The sequence below is a fragment of the Podarcis liolepis genome (assembly GCF_965112155.1).
Source record: "Podarcis liolepis genome assembly, chromosome: 15".
NCBI lineage: Eukaryota > Metazoa > Chordata > Lepidosauria > Squamata > Lacertidae > Podarcis > Podarcis liolepis.
In genome coordinates this window covers 27,077,130-27,102,165 of record NC_139566.1, presented here as the reverse complement: position 1 = coordinate 27,102,165, position 25,036 = coordinate 27,077,130, and the positions used below count along the sequence as shown (strand labels likewise).

Sequence of the window (25,036 nt, the reverse complement as noted above, 5' to 3'; positions counted from 1 at the left end):
CACCTAATAAACACATTTTTGTCTGCAGTTCTAACTCACATACACATTTCCCCTAATATATGCATCAATTTTTATGGTGTTCTTATTTTTTTGCATAACCAAACAACATATGGTTTCAGGGAAGGGACCTTCCAAGCTTACCTGGAGATGCCAGGGACTGAACTTATGGTAACTCCGGCACACAAAGCTCTACCACTGAGCTGTGCCCCTCCCCTAAAAATGAAGTAAGATCCTAGTCCTCATTGTTCTAAACAAATAGCAGATTTAAATAGGAATCTGCCTTACACCAAGTCAGGTCCATCAGCCCTATCTGGAGATTCAGCCCCAAGAGCTCCTGCATGCAGAAGAGATGGTCTACCACTGAGCTGCACCCTTCCCCTGAAAACGAAGTAAGTTTCTAGTCCTCATGGCTCTCATTTAGAGCAGATTTCAAAAGGCACCGGCCTTATGCTGAGCTGCAGCCCTTCCCCTATCCTAGTGTTTCCCAAACAGAGGTCTCCAGCTGTTTTTTCACACTACAAATCCCATCACCCCCAACCGCTGGTCCTGCTAGCTAGGGATGATGGGAATTGTAGTACCGCCATATCCTTTTGAAAAAGAGCATTTGGAGGCATACCCTCCCGTTAAGGCAGAAAGATTTCTCCCTTCTCCCGGCCACCAGTAGCCATTTCCTCTGTGCCAGATCCACAGCAGAGGCCACACCCCGGGAAGCAGCGTGCACCGGAGGTTTCTTTTTAATTCACACAGCATCTCCCCGTACACAAAAGTTGTTTAGGCCCCCGTCGGCTGAGAATCAGAACCCGGGTTTTCACTGTCCTCCTTCTCCTCATCTTTGCTGCCTCTGAACTTGGCCAGCACAGGCGTGTTGAAAGCGGACGTGGGGCTGGATGAGCTCTGGGAAGATGTGGCGGCGTTGCTGGCAGCGGCCCTGGAAGGAGAAAAAACATGGCAGGTGGTGAGGCTGGTCCGTCTGTGCCCCCCGCTCCCCCCGGTAGGTTGATGCTGCAAAGAAAGCTAAACAGCATAAAGGACACAAGGAGAAACTCACTGCATCAGGCCAGTGGCCTGTCTAGTCCAGCCTCCTGCTCTCACAGGGACCAAATGCCTCCCGGCCTCCCGCTGCCGCCGCATGATTTCTGTTCTCATCCTGAAGCAAAGTTCTTAACCCGAGGTACTATTTCTAGGTTAGTGGAGTCTGTAACCTGAAGCGTCTATAAACCTGAGGTACGACTGTATACCTGAAGGAGCATCTCCACCCCCATCGTCCAGAACAGACACTGAGGTCCAGCTCCGAGGGCCTTCTGGCAATTCCCTCATTGTGAGAAGAGAAGTTACAGGAAAACAGGCAGAGGGCATTCTCTGTAGTGATGCCCACCTTGTGGAACACCCTCCCATCAGGTGTCAAGGAGATATACAACTTTTAGAAGACATCTGAAGGCAGCCCTGTATAGGGAAGTTTTAAATGTTTGATGTTTTGCTGTGTTTGATGTTCTAATTTGTTGCAAGCCGCCCAGACTGGCTGGGGCAACCCATCAGATGGGTGGCATATAAAACAACAACAACCTCAGAAGACGGTGGACTCTCCATTGCTGGAGGTTTTTAGCGAGAGGTTGGATGGTAGTGGCACCTGCTCTGTGGAACGCCCTCCCACCAGATGTCAAAGAGAAGAACAACTACCAGACTTTTAGAAGACATCTGAAGGCAGCCCTCTTTAGGGAAGCTTTTAACGTTTAACAGGTTTAACAGACCACTGTATTTTAATACAGTGGTACCTCGGGTTACATACGCTTCAGGTTACAGACTCTGCTAACCCAGAATTAGTGCTTCAGGTTAAGAACTTTGCTTCAGGATAAGAACAGAAATTGTGTTCTGGCGGCGCAGCAGCAGCGGGAGGCCTCATTAGCTAAAGTGGTACCTCAGGTTAAGAACAGTTTCAGGGTAAGAACGTACCACCGGAATGAATTAAGTACTTAACCCGAGGTACCACTGTACTTTGTTGGAAGCCGCCCAGAGTGGCTGGGGAAACCCAGCCAGATGGACGGGATACAAATAATAAATTATTATTATTATTATTATTATTATTATTATTATTATTGCTACCTGTCATGGATTATTTAGCTGTGCCTCCTGCATTGCAGGGGTTGGAATAGATGACCCCCAGGGGTCCCTTCCTGCTCTACTATTCTATGATTCTGAATTCTGATTCTTCCTTGGCCTCATGCCCTGTGGGTTCCAGCACCAGACATGACCAACTGAGGGCCTAACTCTGCTGGGCTGCAAGAGTGTGGGGATACTTACCTACCCCAGAGAGGGGTTGCTCCCCTGGGGTGTCGATTTGGGTCACTTTAGGACAATCAGAGGCAGCAGCTCTCCGCAACGAGAATTCAGTTTCAGAGTCACAAAGGAATCTGCCCTGGTCGGGCCAATGTTGACGACGGCCATCGGTAGCTTCCCGTCGCGGGCCGCGAGTGCAAACTTGTACGCCGAGTACACCTGTTGAGACACGTGGCAGAGATGGTCAGACAGCCCTTTGATCCTCGGTTTTCAAATGTTTCGGAAGTCAAACGGGCTTCCGGAACAGATTACGTTCGAAAACCGAGGTTCCACTGTATTTGCTGATATTTAATTTTAGTAGTTACTTTTAGATTCCAATGGATTATTGAATGTTGCTTTATTTGACATAAGTTGTTTATTTTAAAGTTATTGTGACATTTTTTGTATTGGATCAGACTGCTATTATTAATGTTCAATGTTTTATTATGTTTTATATATGTATTGGAAGCCACCCAGAGTGGCTGGAGCAACCCAGCCAGATGGTCGGGGTATCAATAATAATAATAATAATAATAATAATAATAATAATAATAATGGAGGGAGGGGAAAGAATAGGTGTATTGCAGCGAGCTGGGTCCCACCAACTTTACATTTATATGATTCTATGAAATAATACATGGTGGCAGACAATTAAATTAACATATATGCATTCTATGGAAAGATATCATCTGCTACTTTGTCATTCCAGAATTGCATGAGCAAAGGCATGGATAATTATTGTAATTTTTATCTCTAGTATGTGCTTGCTTTATATACAAGGCTGTTTCCCTGGTTTTCTTCTGTAATCATGGGTGATTGATTCTTTTAATTTATTTTTTTTATTTACATTTCCAAGATTGGGCAATGCATAGTTTTGCTGCTGTCAGCAAAGTTTGCAGTAGTTGGAGATCAACAGCCGGGACCTTGAACAGAAAACTCTTTAAACAAATTGGCCCAGTGGGGACTGAGCATGCACAGCACCCCTGAAACACTGGCTAGCAATCAGAACAGTCCTCAAACTTTTTGGAGCTGGGCACACATTCGGAAATCTAAGCCACTATCCTGGGCACTGCAAAAATACCCATTTCACAGAAGAGAGACTGATAATGGAGAATATTGCTCCCTGCCCAGAAAAAAGCATAGGAAATGCCAGATAAAACACAGACAATAAAATAAAAAAAGGAGGTGGGCAACAGCATTCCTTAACCAGGCAACCCCCCCCCCCGATCAAACAACAAAAAGTTATAATATCTAATTTTAAAAAATTGGAAGAGGCAAAGGCCTTGGGGGACATAGTCTCTCTCTCTCTCTCTGTGTGTGTGTGTGTGTGTGTGTGTGTCTGTCTGTCTGTCTGTCTGTCTGTGTGAAGGCGGTGTGGTGCCCACAGCTGCTACGTTAGGGACCTCAGATGCTATGTTGGAGACCTCAGAGTTATAGAGAAGAGGGAGGTGTGGAAGAAAACCAGGGTGGGGGCAGGGAGAGATTAAAGAATAAATTGACCTACCCAGTGCTCTACAGCAGAAGGGGCTGTTTAACTGGCTGGCAAAAGCTCCTGAATGTGAGATAGGGAGTGTGGTTGTTGTTGTTGTTGTTTAAACAAACAAACAATTAAATCGGAACTGTTTAAAACAGTTTAAAACGATGACAGAAATAAGGTGGGTTCTAAAAATATACACTCAAATGTCCAACGACAGGGTGAAGAGGTGTGTTGTTTCACAGCTTAGGAGCCACCACAGAGAAGGCCCTCTCCTGGGCTGCTGCCATCCTGAGCCTCTGAAGGTGGAGGAACTACCAAGAGGGTCTCCTCTGCCCATCTCAGCACCCGACAAGTTCTGTGGGGAAGGAGGTGGCCTTTCATATATTGGGGGCCTGAGGGCTTCAAACACTAATGTGAGCACCTTGAATTGAGCCCGAAAACGAGCTGGCACGTTAACACTGCAAGGTTTCCTGGCAGATCTCAGGATATGCAGAGTATAATTATATGTGTTATAATTATACTCTGCAACCTGAGAGCCAGTGTGGTGTTAGAGTGTTGGACTAGGAGACCAGGGTTCAAATTTCCCACTCTACCACAAAGTTTACTGGGCAACCTTGAGCCAGTCTCTGCCTCTCTCAGCCTAACCTACCTCACAGGGTTGTTGTGGGGACTGAAACGAGGAGGGGGAGAACGACGAAAACGTTGCCTTGTGCTCCTTGGAGGAAAAAGGCGGGATATGAAAGCAGTAAGAAAATAAACCTCACAAGGTTTTTGTACAGATAAGGTAAAGATAAAGGGACCCCTGACCATTAGGTCCAGTCGTGGCCGACTCTGGGGTTGCAGTGCTCATCTCGCTTTATTCGCTGAGGGAGCTGGTGTACAGCTTCCAGGTCATGTGGCCAGCATGACTAAGCCGCTTCTGGCGAACCAGAGCAGCACACGGAAACGCTGTTTACCTTCCCGCCGGAGCGGTACCTATTTATCTACTTGCACTTTGATGTGCTTTTGAACTGCTAGGTTGGCAGGAGCAGGGACTGAGCAACGGGAGCTCACTCCGTCGTGGGGATTCGAACTGCCAACCTTCCAATCGGCAAGCCCTAGGCTCTGTGGTTTAGACCACAGTGCCACCTGCATCCCACAGCTTGTTTAGACACCTCTTAGAGGCAACCTCTTTTGCTTGGGCTTTCCACAGTTTTTAAAGCTGGACTGTGTTCCTTTAGGAACATAGGAAGCTACCATTGATCTGTCTAGCTCTGTACTGTCTACACTGACTGGCAGAAGCTCTCCAGGGTTTACAGAGCCTTTCCAAGTCCAGCCTGAAACCCCAGACATTCTTCATGCAACGTAGATGCTGTACCCCCTGAGCTACATTGTGGCTTAGAATGTATTTTATAATGATGAGTTTAGTGGTTTGCTATTGATGGTTTTATTGCAGTTTTCAATTTCTGTACACCACTTCAATACCTTAAAAATAAAAATCTTTATATAAACGTTGCACCCTCTGACCTATACAGTACAGTGAAATAAACCTTTCTCTCCACTTCCTGTTTAAGAACTCAGGAAGGTTCACACAGATAGGAGACCATTTAAATAGCAAGACGTAACTTGAAAGTATCTACTGTTAACTAGCTCCGGGCCACAATACCTCAAGGACTGCCTCTTCCCATATAAACCTACCTGGACCCTGAGATCATCTTCTGAGGCCCTTCTTCATGTGCCTCCTCCTTGAGAGGTGCGGAGGGCGGCAACACGAGAACGGGGCCTTCTCTACAGTGGCTCCCAGTCTGTGGAATTCTCTCCCCAGGGAAGTTCATCTGGCGCCTTCATTAGCTTCATTAACCCACAGCGCCACCCACGTCCCATTTTGTACAGATAACCGAGACAAATTTTGGGAACATGGTATATAAACACCACGGTTCTGATTCAGAGAACTGTATGCTCAATGCAGCTAAATCTGAACCTGCCTTTGCGGGATGGGGGGTGGGGTTGGGGGGAGAAATCGACCGCCGCTCCTCTGCTCCCAGGTCCAGCTCCTCGCTGGCTGTGGGCACCCACCTGCAAAGAGGACCCCGCCACCAGGACCGAATCGGCCTCGCCCAGGCGCTGGTACACAAAGTCCACTTTCTCCTTGCTCACGGAATCCCCGAAGAACGTCACGTCTGGTTTGAGGTTCCCGCCGCACTTGCTGCACGGGGGGACGAGAAAAGTGCGCACCTCTTCTTCGGACAGGAAGACGTCGCCGTCCGGGGCCACCCCATGCGCCTCGGCTCTCCAGGTGGGGTTCAAGGCCTCAAAGCGCTCCTGGAGGTCAGTGCGGAGCGTCCGGTCTCCACAACTGAGGCACAAGACCCTGCGAGGCAACATAAAAACATGAGGGCCTGCTGGGTCAAGCCAAATGGGGCCTATGTAGCATTCAGTTTTCACAGTAGCCTATTACAGTGGTACCTCGGGTTACATACACTTCAGCTTACATACGCTTCAGGTTACAGACTCCACTAACCCAGAAATAGTGCTTCAGGTTAAGAACTTTGCTTCAGGATGAGAACAGAAATCGTGCTCCGGCAGCGCGGCAGCAGGAGACCCCATTAGCTAAAGTGGTGCTTCAGGTTAAGAACATTTTCAGGTTAAGTACGGACCTCCGGAACGAATTAAATACTTAACCTGAGGTACCACTGTATCCCGTTTAATTCAGTTTTGAGTTTTTTGTTATAGCCATAAGGACTAGAACAGGGACCAGCAAACTTTTTCAGCAGGGGGTCGGTCCACTGTCCCTCAGACCTTGGGGGGGGCGGACTATTTTTTTGGGGGGGAGAATGATGCAAGAGCACCATGAGCCCCGTGGCTGCTTACCTGTGTCTTGCGAGCGGCAGGGGGATGATGAACAGAGCGTGAAAGAGCTCCAGAGAGGCGCTGCTTAAAATGGCGGCCGCTCAAGCGCTGCTGCTGCTGCTGGCACCAACAAAGCCCAGCCCCTTCCTCCTCTAGGCAGGGCGGGGAGAAGCCGGGAGGGAGGGAGGGAGGGAGGAGGCGCCACCGCCGCCGTGTGAGGGAGAGGGGAAAAACACGTGTGCTGGCGATTCACACGGCGATTCCTGGCCCACCTGCGGACCGGATCCAGAAGGCAATTGGGCCTGATTGGGCCCGTGGACCTTAGTTTGCCGACCCATGGACTAGAATCTTAATTTATTTTAGGGGAAGGGCTGTAGCAGTACAGACAACACTTCCGTTCAATGGACCGGTGGTCTGATTCAGCCTGGGATAGGTTCCTATTTAAATCAGCACTTTATTTATAAGAACGTAAGAACAGCCCTGCTGGATTAGGCCAATAGCCCAACTAGTCCAGCGTCCTGTTCTCACAGTGGCCAACCACATGCCTATGGGAAAGTGGCAAGCAGGATTTGAGGACAAGGATTCTCCTTCCAGCAAGCAGTATTCAGAAGTGTTGCTGCCTCCCACTGGGGGGGCAGGGCCTAGCATTCACGGCTAGTAGGCATTGACAGCCCTCCCCTCCATGAATTTGCCTTTTAAACCCATCTAGGTTGGTGACTGTTACTGCCTTCTGTGGGAGAGAGTTCCATAGTTCAGAACCATGAGGACTGGAGTCTTGCTGAATTTATAAGAAAAGGACCACTGTTCTATAGCAGACCGCCTACTCTGCATGCAGAAGGTCCCAGGTTCGATCCCCGCCATCTCTAGGCTGTGGCAGACCTACATTTTGGGGGCCCCCAAAGCGCGAACTGTCATGGGGACCCTTTCACAACCAGCAATGTGGTCTGGGTAACCGTTGTTTTCTTCTTCATTGAGGTTGTTCCACCACAGATTACCCCACTTTTGCAATGTCTGTGCTAATGCATTTCAAACTTTCGGATTGTTGAAATATATGCAACAAAAAAATAATCAATTGTAGTCCTGCAACTCCAAGCAGCCAGTCAGATGGGCAGCATATAAATTGTTGTTGTTGTTGTTTTCATTCAAGATCAAATTGTAAAACAGCAACAATAACAACCACAGGGTGCATTTTATTTTATTTTTAAATTTATTTATTTGGTTTCTCAACTTAAAATTTTACAGAGATATATCAAACATAAATCATAAAAGCAAGATTCCAAGGAATCTCCTGGACTTCCACCGTCCCCTTTGTGGGTCCTATTATTAGTCACTTCCTCCTGTATCTTTTATGATAATCCAAACCCTTTACCTCTTCCATTGTGTCCAGAATTCACCATTAAACTACAAGTGATATTACAATCCTACTAATGACTTTAAGTGTTTACAATGGTCTTTAACTTCATCTGCCATTCTTCTCTGGTAGGTACTTTATCTTCTTTCCATCTCTGGGCTGGTAGCAGTGTGTATTTTAAAGGCACTTGCAGTGGTTACTTTTTATATCTCTCTATGGGACGCTGTGGGTTAAACCACAGAGCATAGGTTGGCAGTTTGAATCCCTGCAATGGGGTGAGCTCCTGTTGCTCGGTCCCTGCTCCTGTCAACCTAGCAGTTCAAAAGCACGTCAAAATGCAAGTAGATAAATAGGTACCGCTCCGGCGGGAAGCTAAACGGTGTTTCTGTGCGCTGCTCTGGTTCGCCAGAAGCAGCTTAGTCATGCTGGCCACATGACCCGGAAGCTGTACGCCGGCTCCCTCGGCCAATAAAGCGACCCCAGAGTCGGCAACTCTGGGGCAACCCCGGACCTAATGGTCAGGGGTCCCTTTACCTTTACCTTATGGTCATGGCAATGCAGACCAATCACTCACCCCTTTTATTTTTCAGCAAGGGAATTTGTGGGGCCAACAATCCCCCCCAACTGCTGTTCACATCTCCAGGAATAGCTCATCCCAGTTGCAAAGTTGCACTCCCCCTTTTCCATCAGCCAGCCTCCCCATCGCCACTCTCCCTAACCTGTGGATGCAGCCGTGCAGCTCGGTCAAACGCTGGCTGCCGGCCTTGGCATGCAGGGCGTCTACGTTCTGGGTCACCAGCCAGTGCAGTTTCCCCAGTGCCTCCCAGTTCCTCAGGGCCAAGTGGGCGACGTTGGGCTGGTGGGCCGAAAACTGGGGCCAGCCGACAAAGTTCCTGGCCCAGTACTTCTGTCGGGCCCGGGCACTCCGCAGAAATTCGGCGTGCTGGACGGGACGCCGATCCGTCCGGGAGTAGAGGCCCACGCCTTCAGAGCGATAGTCTGGGATTCCAGATTCGGTGGAGATTCCTGCTCCGGTCAACACAAACAGCCTCCGGGCCCTGCTCACAAACTCTTGCAGCTTCTGGACTTCCGCTGGGTCCAGGGGAGGACTGGCGGGAACAAAGGCCAGGGTCTGGTCAGCCTTGGCCACGGAGGAGTGGGAGCCACGGCAGTGAAGTCCACCATGGGCCATCCTTCCAAGACCTTCAGGAGAGAGGTAACGCTCATCTAGGTGAGGACAGAAGAGGACAGGTGAGGACTGCTTCTTTTCGAACTCTGCTCACATGGCTTTATGTTTGGAGCCGGCCTGATCTTTAGGCAGACTGGATACTTGCGGTGGAGGCTCCCAAACTTTGTCACATGCAACAAAACATGTGCCTCAAAGGTTCAGGGTGGTCCCAAGAATTTAAATTCAGAGTTGGGGACCATCCAGTGCTATCATCCCCAAGCACTGGCCACACTGAGAGTTGAGCCGTATCTGGAGGGCCACAGATTCCTCACCCCAGCATTAGGCTGAAAAAATGACAAGCTCCAAGCTCACTAAGTGGCCGAGGGTGGGCTTGGACCATAGGTGTCAACTTTTACCTTTTCTTGCGAGGAATCCTATTCGGAATAAGGGAATTTCCCTTAAAAAAAGGGAAGCGTTGACAGCTATGGCTTGGACCTGGGTTTCCCTGAACCACGACACAGCACTTGTTTAACTGTGTGGCACAAGAGGACCACTGTGATCTCCTAGCCTGGATGGGCATCTCACTGGAGGGCATCTGGTTAGGGGAAGGTGCTCAAAGCTTTAAAATGGTTTTTAAGTTCCAAAATCGGACTGCGTTCTCAATGGGAGGTGCTGAGCCCATGCGACTTCGATTTGTTTGTTTGTTTTATTGAATTCATCTCCTAGCTTTTGCTCCAAGGAGCTCAAAGTTGCGTATATACTTTTATCTTCACAACAACTCTGTCTGGTAGGTCAGATTGAGAGCAAATGACTGCCCCAAGTGAGCTTCATGGCTGAGTGAGGATTTGAACTCTGGTCTGCCAGATCCTTGCCTGATGATCTAGCCACTAAGCCACAATCGTTCTCTCATGCCTACTCAGATTGCAGCTTAAATTGGCTATTATTATTATTATTCATAGCTCTGTTGGTTAGAGCATGCTGCTGATAATGCCAAGGTTGCAGGTTTGATCCCCATATGGGACAGTTTTATATTCCTGCTTTGCAGGGGGTTGGACTAGATGATCCTCAGGGTCCCTTTCAATAATATTATTATTACACCATCACCCTCCTTCTATAGATTGGCTAAATCGAGGGGACAGAGAGACACCCCTGTTTCAAAGTTCTTTTATGATAATGTTACCTATTCCATTTCTTCACTGTTTTGCACATGAAAAGGTCTCCGAAACCCACTTGATAACCAATTAAAAACACTTAAGAGGGAGAGGAAATGAAATGAAAGATTCCTAAAAGTGCTCATCCAACCAACGAGAACTATAAAAGGGCTTAGGATTTTTAAAAGACATGCCCCTCGGTAGCTTACGCAAAGGTTATAGGGCGTCGACCCCATTAAATCTGATGTTGCCTCTGGGGCGCTTGGGGGAGGAACATCAGAATTTCCCTTCTCTACCCCCCCCCCAGCTGCATTTTGGACTTGGATCTATTTTTGTCGGTGCAGCAGCTTTCTGTGAGTGCAGAGGATCGCCGCCTCGTTATGTAACTCTCGACCCTATACATGTAACCAGCCAGGGGAGGGGCAAGCGGGAGAAATGGGCATCCTCTGCAAAGGGGATCTGGACCGTTTCTTTCCCTCCCTCCGAATGGCGCGTCCTGGGTTTCACCCCGCGGTAAGCGACACGCGACCCTCACCTCGCGCTGCACCCCAGAGGGTGCAATTGACCTCTATCGCAGCCGCGCGGAGGGCCGAGGAAGCACAGCCTGCTGGGGGATGCAGTTCCCGCAGGAGGCAGGGGGAGGGAACTACAACTCCCACAATGCACCGGGTGAGTGAACAGCTGCAAGCTGGTCTGGCTGGGAAAACCTGCCTTTGCCCGGGTGTGGTTTTTGATCGCGTTTCAAAGCCCGGTTGCATTGTGAGATCAGAGGAGCCGCCGGGTTCTGTGGAACTTGGGAAGGTTCTGGAACGAGCTTTCCCGACCTGGCGCCCTCCGGACTTCACCTGCCATCACCTCCAGCCAGCATGGCGAGGGGGTGGTGGGAGTTGCAGTCGACAACATCTGGAGGGGAGTTTAAATTTGTTGATTTAATGCATTCGCAGCCTCCACCTTTTCTCTCTGAGGAGGTCGAGGTGGCGTGCATGGTTCTTTGTTGTTTAGTCGCTTAGTCATGTCCGACTCTTCGTGACCCCCTGGACCAGAGCACGCCAGGCACTCCTGTCTTCCACTGCCTCCCGCAGTTTGGTCAAACTCATGTTTGTAGCTTCGAGAACACTGTCCAACCATCTCGTCCTCTGTCATCCCCTTCTCCTTGTGCCCTCCATCTTTCCCAACATCAGGATTTTTTCCAGGGAGTCTTCTCTTCTCACGAGGTGGCCAAAGTATTGGAGCCTTAGCTTCAGGATCTGTCCTTCCAGTGAGCACTCAGGGCTGATTTCCTTCAGAATGGAGAGGTTTGATCTTCTTGCAGTCCATGGGACTCTCAAGAGTCTCCTCCAGCACCAGAATTCAAAAGCATCAATTCTTCGGCGATCAGCCTTCTTTATGGTCCAGCTCTCACTTCCATACATCACTACTGGGAAAACCATAGCTTTAACTATATGGACCTTTGTTGGCAAGGTGATGTCTCTGCTTTTTAAGATGCTGTCTAGGTTTGTCATTGCTTTTACCTATTTATCTTTCACTTGACGTGCTTTCGAACTGCTAGGTTGACAGGAGCAGGGACCGAGCAACGGAAGCTCACCCTGTCGTGGGGATTCGAACCGCCAACCTTCTGATTGGCAAGTCCTAGGCTCAGTGGTTTAACCCACAGCGCCACCTGTGTCCTGTGCATGGTTCTACCCTCTCCTTATTTAATCTCCACAGCGACCCTGTGGGGTAGGTTAGGTTGGGATGGACTAAGGCAGACCAAGGTTCAAATCCCTGTTCAGCCAGGAAGCTCACTGGGTGATCTTGTGGGCCAGTCACTGCCTGTCAGCCTAACCTACCTCTCAGGGGTGCGAACTTAAATAAAATATGGTGGGCCCCCACATAATTGCCCCGCACCACATAATTGATCACAAGACACACCATTTGAATGGCAATGCCCATCAACTTTGGTGGGTTTGGCCCTCTCAAATATTTTATTGAGGGGCAGCTGAAGAAGGGACCTCGGCCCCTAGGAGTTGGCTCCTGTGCTACCTCACAGGGTTGTTGTGAAAATGAAATGCAAACAGGATGGGATGGGGGAAGGCAGAGAACTGTGTACGCTCATCGGAGGAAAGAGGGGAGATGGAATGAAAAACCAGCTCATTAAAAATATAGGAGAGACACTGGCCTTGGAGGGTGCCAATGTTTGTGTGGGGTGTCTGGGAGAGCTACGATACACCACTTTGGGGAGCCCAGGTGCACTGACTGGAGGCAACCCAGAGGGCATTTTTGGGGTACATCAAAGGCAAATCAGCAAGGGATCAGAGCACAGCTTTGGGGACTGGCTCTGTTTTATATATACATGTATATATATATATATATATATATATATATATATATATATATATAATTTTTAATCAAATTTTCTGTTTTACAATTTCAAATACTCATTTTACCTCCTTAAGATATCCATGACTTCCCTTCTCCTCTCTCCATGGTTCATTTTACATATCTTAAATCCCTGCATATTTTACAAAAAAACTATACCAATCAATAGTCCATTATTGCATCCATCAAAACTTATTTACACCGTTGAATTTATCTTAATGTTGCCAATTATTTTCCGCATATTCAATAAACGTTTTCCAATCTTCTTTAAACGTGTGTTCTTCTTGTTCTCTTATTCTATATGTTACGTCTGCAGGTTGTGCATATTTGGTCAACTTAAGTTGCCTTTCTTCTTTGGGACCTCGCTTGTTTTCCATTTTTGGGCTAAAGGACTGGCTCTGTTTATTTTAGGGGTGCTCTAAGCCTGAGGAAGAAGCCGTAGCTAAGTGACAGAACAGCTGCTTTGCATGCAGAAGGTCTCAGGTTCAACCCCAAGCAGCATCTCCATGGAGGGATGGGAGAGGGAGGATCCCTCTCCAAAATCCTGGAGGGCTGCTGTCAGTCAGTGTAGACATGCTAAGCTAGATGGACCAGTAATCAGACTCAGTATAAGGCAGCTACCCATTTAATTCAGCTCTGGTTTTTTTTTGTTTTGTTATAACCATAAGGACTAGAATCTTAATTTATTTTAGGGGAAGGGCTGTAGCAGCACAGACAACACTTCCGTTCAAAGGATCAGTGGTCTGATTCAGCCTGGGATAGGTTCCTATTTAAATCAGCACTTTATAAGAACATAGGAAGAGGCTGCTGGATCAGGCCAATGGCCCAACTAGTCCAGCATCCTGTTCTCACAGTGGCCAACCACATGCTTGTGGGAAACTGGCAAGCAGGATTCGAGCACAAGAGCATTCTGCCCTCTGGTGACTGGGAGCGGCCGCCGAGACCACATAATACTGGTCTTGAAAGACCTACATTGGCTCCCAGTACGTTTCTGAGCACAGTTCAAACTGTTGGTGCTGCCCTTGAAAGCCCTAAACGGCCTCAGCCCAGTGTACCTGAAGGAGCATCTCCACCCCCATCGTTCTGCCTGGGCACTGAGGTCCGTCCAGCGCTGAGGGCCTCACTGTGAGAAGCCAAGTTACAGGGAACCAGGCAGAAGGCCTTCCCGGTAGTGGCACCTGCCCTGTGGAACGCCTTCCCACTAGATGTCAAAGAGAAGAACAACTACCAGACTTTTAGAAGACATCTGAAGGCAGCCCTCTTTTTAGGGAAGCTTTTAATGTTTAACAGACCACTGTATTTTAATACTCTGTTGGAAGCCACCCAGAGTGGCTGGGGCAACCCAGCCAGATGGGCGGGGTATAAATTATAAATTCTATTCTATTCTATTCTATTCTATTCTATTCTATTCTATTCTATTCTATTCTATTCTATTCTCCTGCAGTTCCCAGCAACTGGTATTCATTGCTGCCTCTGACAGTGGAGGCAGAGCCTGGCCATCTTAGCTAGTAGGGATTAATAGCCTTCTTCTCAATGAATTTCTCCAATCCTCTTTAAAGGCTATCTAGATTGGTGGCCATCACTGCCTCCTGTGGAAGAGAGTTCCGAAGTTCAGAACCATGAGGACTAGAGTCTTGGTTTATCTTTACGAAAAGGACAACTGTTCTATAACAGACTGCCTACTCTGCATGGAGAAGGTCTCAGGTTCGAACCCTGCCATTTCCAGACTGCGGGGACCTACATTTTTGGGGGCCCTGAAGCTTAAACCGTCATGGCAACCAGCAACGACGTCTGGGTAGCTGCTGTTATCTTCTTCAGTGGGGTTCTTCCACGACGGATCACCCCACCTTTGCAACATCTGTGCTACCATAGAAAGCAACTCCTAGGGTCCATGGTCCCTTCCTCCCCCCATAAAATATTTGAGGGCCCCGGGCCCCCCAATTTGATGGGCATTTCCATCAAATGGTGTGTTGTGTCTTGTGATTGATCATGTGGGGCGCAGCTTACCTGAGCGTCCCCCCCCCAATGTTTTATTCAAGTTGGCACCCTTGTGTGCTACTGACTCGCAGACTTTGGGATTGCTGAAATATACGGTATACAACAACAAAATTAATCAATAGAGTTGTGCGACTCCAGTTGAGTCTACTAGACCCAGTGCTTTTTTTCTATATAAAAAAGAAAATGTTTAGGTGTACTCTCATTTTTCTACTCAAATTGAAATAACGCTCCTGGATGAGGCCCAAATTAGATTCACAAAATGTTTAGGGGTATGCATCCCACCCCCCCCAGAAAAAAAGCACTGACTAGACCCCAAAAAATTAAGCCATGTGGACTTAAGTTGCTTCTGGGGGTCCTCTGGGATCGGGGCCCTGAATATTAAGATTCATTAAAGGTAAAAGTAAAGGGACCCCTGACCATTAGGTCCAGTCGTGACCGACTGGGGTTGCGGTGCTCATCTCGCTTTATTGGCCGAGGGAGCTGGCGTACAGCTTCCGGGTCATGTGGCCAGCATGACTAAGCCGCTTCTGGCGAACCAGAGCAGCGCATGGAAACGCTGTTTACCTTCCCGCCGGAGCGGTACCTATTTATCTACTTGTACTTTGACGTGCTTTTGAACTGCTAGGTTGGCAGGAGCTGGGACCGAGCAACGGGAGCTCACCCCGTCGCACCTTCTGATCAGCATTCATTAGATTCATTAGTTTCCTAGTAAAACTGCCCCTGTCTCCAGGAGACTCCCGAAATCACCGGACCAGTCAGCACAGACTATTTTGAGCCCAATGGACCAGGGTTGTGACTCAGGCAGCTTCCTGTCACTGTGGCCTTATGTAACCTCTTGTCTCCCTCTCTCTCTGTGTCCTCTGTTCCTCTTACGATCTGATCTTCCTTGCCAAGCACCAAGGGATGCTCCCTCGCTCCCTGACTGCCCCGCTGCAGCGGTGAAGCGGTTAAGTCACAGAGCGCACTCCTGGGTCCGCTTCTGACCCTGGAGCCTAGGGCTGTCTTCTCAGCCACCGCCAGGGGGGCTCTGAGCTGTCAACAGCCTCTCTCTCTCCCTCTCCCTTTCTCTCTCTGCCTGCAGGTGCCTTGGAAGTTTCATGCAGGACCCGGAGTCTCCCTCCGTCTTCCCCCAGCCTAAAGTTTTCGGGGGCTGCAGATGAGTAGCAGCTGCTGGCGCCGGAAGGAAGCCTTGCGGGACTCCGGCCAAGTTGGCACCTCCTTGGCCCATTTGGATCAATACTGCAGGGCTGGGGCGGGGGAGAGAGGAAACCCGGCCTCCCTCTCTGCAAAGACCCAGAAGTCCAGGCAGGAACGAAAGCAGCCTCTTCCACAGCCTCTGCCTCCACCCGGCAGCTGATGCCAAGGCTGATGCCCAGTTCCTTGCGCGCCTCACTGCTCTCCCTGCCCAGGTAAGGCGAAACCCTCCCAGCTGGAGGAAGCAGGAATTAAGCGGGTAGGTGGGAAGGAAGCAACCCAGAGGGTTTCCCTTCGCACCCCGGATTCTTGGTGTGTGTATGGGGAGCGGGGGGGGGGTGGAATCTAAGAAAATGAGTCATTTCTTTTTGGAAATCTCAGCTAAAACACAGCTTCTGTGCTGCATATGATGAGAGATGCCTTGATTGAAATCTTCAGCTGCTGGGGACAGGAATAATCCAGCCTCTCTCTGTGTGCGCTCCCAAAAGCTGCAGTGGTCCCCCCCTCCCGTTGTTTGGGCTCAAAACCTCCCCTGCGCTGCAAACAGCTGTGCCTCAACAAGGACAACATTTTAATTGCTTCTCCCACCCCCCGCCACTTTCCCCCTTTTCTTTTAGTCCTCTTGCTCTCTGCTTTCCCTCTGACGGACTGGCAGGGACTCTGACCCGTCCGCTTCCAGCCGGGTAATAAACAGGATCCCTTGAAAGGATCTCTCTCTCTCGCCTGCGGTTCATGATGGACTCCGCTCCTGCGTAAATCATCCTTGGTGTGTGTCACGAAGTAGGAGCACAGGAAAGCTGTCTTGTACGGACTCAGAGCGCTGGTCTATCTAGCTCAGTATTGTCTACACTGACTGGCAGCAGCTCTCCAAGGTTTTTTTTTCGGGGGTCATTACCTGGAGATGCTGCCGGGGGTTGAACCAGAGACATTTTGCATGCAAAGCAGATGCTCTTCCGTTGAGCTACAGCCCTTCCCGTGATGCACAGATGCATAGGAACCTGCTTTGTACTGAGTCAGAGAGCGGTGATCCTTCCAGCTCAGTGTTGTCTGCACTAACTGGCAGCAGCTCTCCAGGGTTTCAGGCATCCCTACCTGGGGATGCTACTAGGGATAGAACCTGGTTCCTTCTGCTCGCAAGGCAGATGCTCTACCAAGGAGCTACAGCCCTTTCCTTAAAGACAAATCAAGATACTAGTCCTTATGATTTTGTTTTTAAAAAGAGCTGAATTAAATAGGAAGCTGCCTTATACTGAGGCAGACCATTGGTCCATCTAGTTCAACACTGTTTACTCTGTCTGGCAGTGGCTCTCAAGGGTTTCAGGCAAGGGACCCCGCCCTGGAGTTGCCATTGGGGATGGGACCTGGGACATTCTGCATGCCAAGCAGGTGCTCTGTAAAGCCTTTGCCCAGAAAAAAAAGGTCAGGAAGGGAAAAGTGAATTAAAAAGTCTTCTTTTTCTCCTGCCCGCCTCCATCATCATCAATTATTACAGTGGTACCTCGGGTTAAGTACTTAATTCATTCCGGAGGTCCGTACTTAACCTGAAACTGTTCTTAACCTGAAGCACCACTTTAGCAAATGGGGCCTCCTGCTGCTGCCGTGCCGCCGGAGAACGATTTCTGTTCTCAACCTGAAGCAAAGTTCTTAACCTGAAGCACTATTTCTGGGTTAGCGGAGTCTGTAACCTGAAGCGTATGTAACCTGAAGCATATATAACCTGAGGTACCACTGTATTCTTATTACTGTTAATAATAATAATAATAATAATTTAAAAGCCCACTCCAAGGAATTGCAAAGTCTTGTATTCTTAAACATCTATGCATCAGCCCAAAATACATGACCTGATTTTAGAAAGATGCTGAGCATTCTTCTGCATGTTTCCTTGACTCAATGATGCCTCTGGGTGTGCCAGACTTTAAGGAGGGCAGTGTGTGTGTGTGTGTGTGTGTGTGTGTAGATTCTGGCTGAGTATTGAAAGGACTCATGGATTTATTTGCTGTGGATCCCACCACTCCACAAATAACGCCACTTTGCTTGCTTCAGCCTCAAATATGCTTCTATTCCCAGAGGATAAGCCTTATGTTTTAATGTGCAAATGATGTTCTGGCTAGTGATAGGGGTGAAACTAGATTTAGTTTGCTTTTTGGAGGTAAAGTTTTTAATTATTATTCCATTTTGCAACGTACATAAAACTGAGAGAAAGTTTAATTTGCACTGAAATATGAACTTTCCTAAGTCACACCTCAGGACTGCAATACTTCAAGGACCACCTCTCCCCTTATGAACCAACCCGGACCCTGAAAACATCTTCTGAGGTTCTTCTTTGTGTGCCTCCTCCGTGAGAGGTCTGGAGGGTGGCAGCATGAGAACGGCCTTTTCTGTGGTGGCCCCCCATTTGTGGAATGTTCTCCTCAGGAAGCCTTTGTTACATATCTTTAGATGCCAGGCAAAAACATTTGTCTTCTCCCAGGCTAATTAAACCTTTTAAACTGTGTGTGTGTAGATTATTGTTTTTGTCTATTATGCATGTGCACGGGTGCCAACTTGAATCAAATATTTGGTGGGCAGGTAAGCCCTGCCCCACATAATCAATCACATGATGTGTTGCACACACAAACACCATTTAAATGGCAATACCCATCAACTTTGGGGGAGCCCAGCCCCCTCAAATATTTTATTGGGGAGGGGGCAAAGGCATCTTGGCCACAGGAGTTGGCTCCTATGTGTACGTTTGTGATTTTACATTGTAAACTGCCCTGTGATAGTTGGATGAAGGGTGCTATAGGAATTTAAATAACAATCTTGATATTTCTTCATATTTGATATTTGATACTTGATCAAGTAATATCAAGTAAATATTAAGTACAGTGGTACCTCGGGTTACATACACTTCAGGTTACATACGCTTCAGGTTACAGACTCTGCTAACCCAGAAATAATACCTCAGGTTAAGAACTTTGCTTCAGGATGAGAACAGAAATTGTGCTCCGGCGGCACGGCAGCAGCAGGAGGCCCCATTAGCTAAAGTGGTGCTTCAGGTTAAGAACAGTTTCAGGTTAAGAACAGACCTCTGGAACGAAGTACCCGAGGTACTACTGTAAAAGTATCGGAGAGGAGATCTGTGTAAATGAAAACATGAGACTTATGGTTTGTTACATATGATTTTATTTTGGAGCTGTCTGCTTATTTTGGAGTTGTTTGCTGTAAAAAAATGTATATTATGTGAATAAAATAATAAAGGATTTGAGAGACAAAAAAAAGAAAGGAATTTAAATAATCAAGTGCTATAATTGTGGTGGTCAGTCCCATGCAAGACTTCAAAGCGCCCACATTGCCTCTGCCACCACTCAAAATAGCAGCAACTCGTGCTGAGCTGCATCAGGCAGCCTCCTTGAGGGCAGCGAATGCTTCTGAGTCCCTGTGTGGAAAGAGATGGCTTAGAGGCCCTGAAGGACTGCCCACCTCTGGAGGATCCCAGCGGAAAGGAGGTGGTCTCCGCAGGCCAGTGACTCATAGGAGGACTCCTCCTTGCCAGTCACAACCTCTGGGGTCTGCAAATGCTTTGGAGCTCACAGGAGGAGCCTTTAATTATTCAGCTTCGTTCAGCACATGACATATTCTCTCCAGGTGCACCGTTAGGGTATCACGAAGGAAAGCAGGATTTATTTTCTCTTAATTGGGAAAAGTAGCGTTAAAAATGACAATGTGTAAAGCCAAAGTCAAAGTAAGAGGGATGAGGGATCTAATAAGGTTTCAAATATGTTTTTAAACATAGAGGGTTTTTTATATTAAAAAAGTACAAAACCTCTCCGACAGAAATCCAATGTTTTGGGAAGGGTGCTCTGTGTGAAATGGGTGCCTGATGTAGAATCATAGAATTGTAGGGTTGGCAGAGACCCCAAGGGTCATCTAGTCCAACCCCCTGCAATGCAGGAATCTCAGCTAAAGCATCCATGACAGATGGCCGCCCAACCTCTGCTTAAAAACCTCCAAGGAAGGAGAGTCTACAACAGGCATAGGCAAACTCCGGCCCTCCAGATGTTTGGGACTACAATTCCCATCACCCCTAGCTAACAGGACCAGTGGTCAGGGATGATGGGAATTGTAGTCCCAAACATCTGGAGGGCCGGAGTTTGCCTATGCCTGGACAAACTCCCAAGGGAGACCGTTCCACTGTCAAACAGCTCTGTCAGAAAGTTTTTCTGATGTTTAGTCGAAATTTCCTTTCTTGTAACTTGAAGACATTGGTTCGAGTCCTACCCTCCAGAGCAGGAGAAAACAAGCTTGCTTTATCTTCCACGTCAGGGGTGCTGACGTGGGCCCCAGGTTATGGGTCACGACATCATGCGCCCCACAGCCTCAGAACCTGACTTCTGGTGGCACCAGAAGTCAGGTTCTGAGGTTTTCGCAAGGCCTCGGGAAGCATCTCTGAGGTCTCATGAGACCTTGGATGTGACTTCTGGCACGTGGGGGCCATAGGCGCCGACTCCATGGGGCTTGAGGGGGCCCGAGCCGCCTCAAAAATTCGTTTGGGGGGGCTCCGCCCCCCAATAATCTCCAGCGCCCCTCCAGCAGAGCGCCATCGCCGCCCCTCCCCCAGCCCAAAATGCACAGGGTCGGGCTGCATGCCTCCTGCCCTCCCTCCCGAGCAAAAGCTCCACCCAATTTCCTTCGGAGCTGATTAATAGGCGCAGCACACTCTCCCCTATTCGCTCACGAGGAGGCGGCGCCACTTTATTTGCATATTCATGAGCTTATTTATTATTCATGAGCTTTCCTGGGCCCCCCCAATATTTTTTATAAGTCCGCGTCCCTGGTGGGGGCCCTGTGGTGTGAGTGCTGAGCACCCACAACAAACATTTTTCAGTTGCTTGGGTCCCCAGGGCCCCCTATAGTTGGCACCCCTGTTCCGTGTAGTAGTCCTTGAGATATTTGGAGATGTTTATCATATCTCCTCTCAGTCTCCTCTTTTCCAGGCTAAACATACCCAACTCCCTCCACTGTTCCTCATAAGGCTTTGCTTCCAGATCAACTTGGCCACCCCCCTCTGCACTCGTTCCAGCTTGCCAACATCCTTCCTAAATTGTGGTGCCCACAATTGGACACAGTATTCCAGGTGTGGTCTGACCAAGACAGCATGTGCTTCTTTAAAGATGGGATTTTGCTTCCTGAATGGAAATGGAGAGTGAGACAGCAGCAGCAGCTGGTAAACAGAACCTAAGAAGACAGAAAGAGCCTTCTCGATCCGGCCACTGGATTGTCCAAGAACGTGTCCTCTTCTCACAGTGGCTGCCCAGATGCCCCAGAAGGAAACCCAGAAGCAAGACCCAATAATAAGAGAATTCTCTGCTCCTGTGGTTGCCGGCAACCGGTATTCAGAATCGTTGCTGCTACCAGCTGTGCGGGCAGGGCACAGCCATTGCTGCTAGTAGCATCAGACAGTTCAAGAGAATGGAAGAGAATGAGGCAGCTTCTTTTCATAGAATCATAGAATCATAGAGTTGGAAGAGACCACAAGGGCCATCGAGTCCAACCCCCTGCCAAGCAGGAAACACCATCAGAGCACTCCTGACATATGGTTGTCAAGCCTCTGCTTAAAGACCTCCAAAGTAGGAGACTCCACCACACTCCTTGGCAGCAAATTCCACTGTCAAACAGCTCTTACTGTCAGGAAGTTCTTCCTAATGTTTAGGTGGAATCTTCTTTCTTGTAGTTTGGATCTATTGCTCCGTGTCCGCTTCTCTGGAGCAGCAGAAAACAACCTTTCTCCCTCCTCTATGTGACATCCTTTTATATATTTGAACATGGCTATCATATCACCCCTTAACCTCCTCTTCTCCAGGCTAAACATGCCCATCTCCCTTAGCCGTTCCTCATAAGGCATCGTTTCCAGGCCTTTGACCATTTTGGTTGCCCTCCTCTGGACACGTTCCAGTTTGTCAGTGTCCTTCTTGAATTGTGGTGCCCAGAACTGGACACAGTACTCCAGGTGAGGTCTGACCAGAGCAGAATACAGTGGCACTATTACTTCCTTTGATCTAGATGCTATACTCCTATTGATGCAGCCCAGAATTGCATTGGCAGCCCAGAATTGCATTGGGCTGGTGGGGCTGCCTCAGGACAGTGTAAGAGGCCAAAGGCACTGAGAGACTGTATCCAAGTGTTTATGCACCAATGCTAAGAGCCTCTGACGGAAAATGGCTGAACTGGAGCGCTTGGTCTTAGCAGATAGCATTGATAGGTAACAGAAAACTGGTGGGACAGAAAGTACCCAGTTATCTCTGGAGATAAACTCTAGAAGAAGGACAGAGAAGGCTGTCCCGGAGGTGGTGTCTCTCTGTACATCAAAGACAACACTGAGTCCATCAAGTTTGAAATCCCCAAAGAGGTGCACCCCTACAAAGGATCGTCGTGGGTGGTGATACTAGGCCCCAATAGTAATTTAGTGCTGAGGATGTGCTATTGTCACCTCCCCCGCCCCCCCCCGATCAAAACACTCAGGGAGATCTTGAGACGAAGATGGAAACCAAGGAAGCACCCAAAAGAGAAGGAGGTGTTATAGCAATGGGGGACTTCAACCAGTGGCATAGTGTGGTTTGCCAGTGCCCAGGGCTTCATGGAGGGGGGCGGGGGGGCGTGAGAGGGAGGGAACGGACAGAATATGTATATGCAACCCGCTGCCTAACAGCTTCCATGTCACCCAGGAGATTTTATACGGTGGATAATAATAATAATAATAATAATAATAATAATAATAATAATAAACATAATATTATTTATACCCCACCCATCTGGCTGGGTTTCCCCAGCCACTTTGGGCGGCTTCCAACAGAATATTAAAATACAATAGTTTATTAAACATTAAAAGCTTCCCTAAACAGGGCTGCCTTCAGATGTCTTCTAAAAGTCTGGTAGTTGTTCTTCTCTTTGACATCTGGTGGGAGGGCGTTCCACAGGGCAGGTGCCACCACCGAGAAGGCCCTCTGCCTGGTTCCCTGTAACTTGGCTTCTTGCAGTGAGGGAACCGCCAGAAGGCCCTCGGCGTTGGACCTCAGTGTCCGGGCAGAATGATGGAGATGCTCCTTCAGGATAAAGTTATCTCCAAACCAGCCTTCGCAAATCTGTTCAGATGTTGTGGACTACAACTCCCATCAGCCCCGGCATCACCCAGCCCTACTGTCTGATGGGAGTTGTAGTCAAAAACATTTGGAGGGGTTGGCGGGGACCTGGCTGGGGAAGGCTGTCTCACACTGTGTGTGTGTGTGTCCTTATCAAGTCTTCTTGCTTTCTTCTCCATGTCACCTGCATTTATCTTGGCTCACCTGTTTCCGTTCAGAGCACCGGAGAAGTGCATTTTATTGATGCACCTTGGACATCTCAATTGCAGCTCTTGTTTAATGTTTAATTCGGGGAGATTGTTTCTAACTTGGGAAAGGAGATAAAGAGTTATCCTGACAGCACTTGCTGCTGTGCTGACCAGATCTAATCTGGAGGCTGCAATTTGCTGAAACAGCAGGCCAGGAGGAGCTGAGTGTGCAGGCAATATCTGTCCTCCAGCAGTGGCCTCGCCTCCTCTGACAGCTGTCCCATGGCACTCTGGAGCCTGCAAGGCAGATATCCCAACCGCTTGGGATGCAGTTAGGGATGAAGAAGAGGGGAATCTGTCAATTCCACTTTATCTCCATCTCTTATTTTGCCCATCTAAAGTGCCACATAAAAATTCACCGGCAGGTTTCTCCTAGTAATATGCATTTTTATATGGAAATTGGTCTAACATACACATTTTTGCAAGAACTTTTCGCAAATTTGTGCGTCTTTCTTGCAAAATCCGGAGAAGGGCAAATTTTGACAGATGGCTCTCCAACATCTCTAATACAGTCGTACCTTGGAAGTCAAACGGAATCCATTCCGGAAGTCTGTCTGACTTCCAAAACGTTCGGAAACCAAAGCATGGCTTCCGATTGGCTGCAGGAAGGTCCTGCAGCCAATCGGAAGCTGCGCTGGACGTTCAGCTTCCGAAAATCGTTCGAAAACCGGAACACTCACTTCCAGGTTGCGATTGTTTGGGAGCCAATTTGTTTGGGATCCAAGGCATTTGAGATCCAAGGTACCATGCAGTTAACATCAGTTGAGGAGCGATTCTGTCTGAATCTTAATTTTAATGTTTTAATGTTGTATTTTAATCTTGTTTTTAAGTTGCATTCATTCAACTTGTTTTTATTATTGGTTGTTAGCCACCCTGAGCCCGGCCTTGGCTGGGGAGGGTGGGGTATGATGAGGATGATGATGATGAATCAGCTCTGAGCGATGGTCATGCATGATCAGGACTAGCTAGAAATTCTGAATCAACGAACACAAACTATTTCTCTGTCTTTCTACTCATCCATCACCAATGTATACAGAGGCATCTGCTTCTGAACATGGGGGTTCCATTTACTGGTACAATTCCTGGTTTGGGAGGCCAGTGGTGCCACTTCCCAGAGGGAGTGAAGACAGAAGTTCCTTCTCCTTGCGCCTCTGGCTGCTCACACACTTGGAGTGGGCAGGTGAGGAGGAAGAAGAGGAACAGGACCATCGGGCTTTAAGGGTTAAAAGGGAAAGCTGTGTTTTGAGGGAGTCTGCCCAGCCTTCTTCCTCTTCCTATCCAGGAACTCCTGATGAACTTCCAAGGGACCTCAAGGTTCCTTCCGTGGGATGGTTTGAAAGCCACTGGACCAGTCTTCCTCAACCTGGTGCCCTCCAGATGTTTTCAACTGCATCTCCCATCAGCATGGTTGTGTGCACATCTGCCCCAGCTTCATATAGCTGCACTGGCTGGGGCCAGAGGGAATTGGGAGTCCAAAACATCTGAAAGGTGCCAGATTTTGGGGAAGGCTAGCCACACACTAAGGGACACGGGTGGCGCTGTGGGTTGAACCACAGAGCCTAGGACTTGCTGATCAGAAGGTCGGCGGTTCGAATCCCCACAACGGGGTGAGCTCCCGTTGCTCGGTCCCTGCTCCTGCCAACCTAGCAGTTCGAAAGCACATCAAAGTGCAAGTAGATAAATAGTTACCGCTCCAGCGGGAAGGTAAACGGTGTTTCCGTGCGCTGCTCTGGTTCTCCAGAAGCGGCTTAGTTATGCTGGCCACATGACCCGGAAGCTGTACGCCGGCTCCTTTGGCCAGTAAAGCGAGATGAGCGCCGCAACCCCAAAG

General features: G+C 48.6%; 2 protein-coding genes across 8 annotated transcripts in view; one reads left to right on the top strand and one right to left on the bottom strand.

Moving 5' to 3' along the window:
• Nucleotides 1–711: 711 nt before the first annotated feature.
• Nucleotides 712–11,062, bottom strand: SIRT4 (sirtuin 4). 2 transcript variants are annotated; one of them, XM_083478770.1, is made up of 5 exons: nt 10,825–11,062; nt 8,690–9,197; nt 5,846–6,140; nt 2,299–2,493; nt 712–928 (listed from the first exon to the last, which is right to left on the bottom strand). In XM_083478770.1, the coding sequence occupies exons 1-4, from the start codon at nt 11,045–11,047 to the stop codon at nt 2,341–2,343; spliced, it is 1,179 nt and encodes a 392-aa protein (XP_083334896.1). In that variant the 5' UTR covers nt 11,048–11,062; the 3' UTR covers nt 712–928; nt 2,299–2,340. The 2 variants fall into 2 exon arrangements, with proteins under 2 accessions (XP_083334896.1, XP_083334897.1); XM_083478771.1 differs by having other exon boundaries at nt 2,303–2,493.
• A 4,613-nt stretch (nt 11,063–15,675) lies between these two features.
• The window catches only part of AIFM3 (AIF family member 3), a 49,803-nt gene continuing 40,442 nt past the window's right edge, over nt 15,676–25,036 (top strand). For 3 of the 6 annotated variants that reach the window (XM_083478636.1, XM_083478634.1, XM_083478635.1), the window contains exon 1: nt 15,677–16,054. The gene's annotated coding sequence lies outside the window, so the exon portion shown is untranslated. Of the gene's footprint in view, nt 16,055–25,036 lie in introns of all 6 variants that reach the window. The other 3 variants (XM_083478633.1, XM_083478637.1, XM_083478638.1) reach the window with 3 other exon arrangements.

Bases quoted from the DNA above. Each gene is read 5' to 3' on its own strand.
- SIRT4 (XM_083478770.1), bottom strand. From the start codon at position 11,047: ATGCAACCGGGCTTTGAAACGCGATCAAAAACCACACCCGGGCAAAGG. The intron at 9,198-10,824 runs GTGAGGGTCGCG...GTCCTCACCTAG, and splicing joins CCTCTGGGGTGCAGCGCGAG to ATGAGCGTTACCTCTCTCCT. The intron at 6,141-8,689 runs GTTAGGGAGAGT...GTTGCCTCGCAG, and splicing joins CTGCACGGCTGCATCCACAG to GGTCTTGTGCCTCAGTTGTG.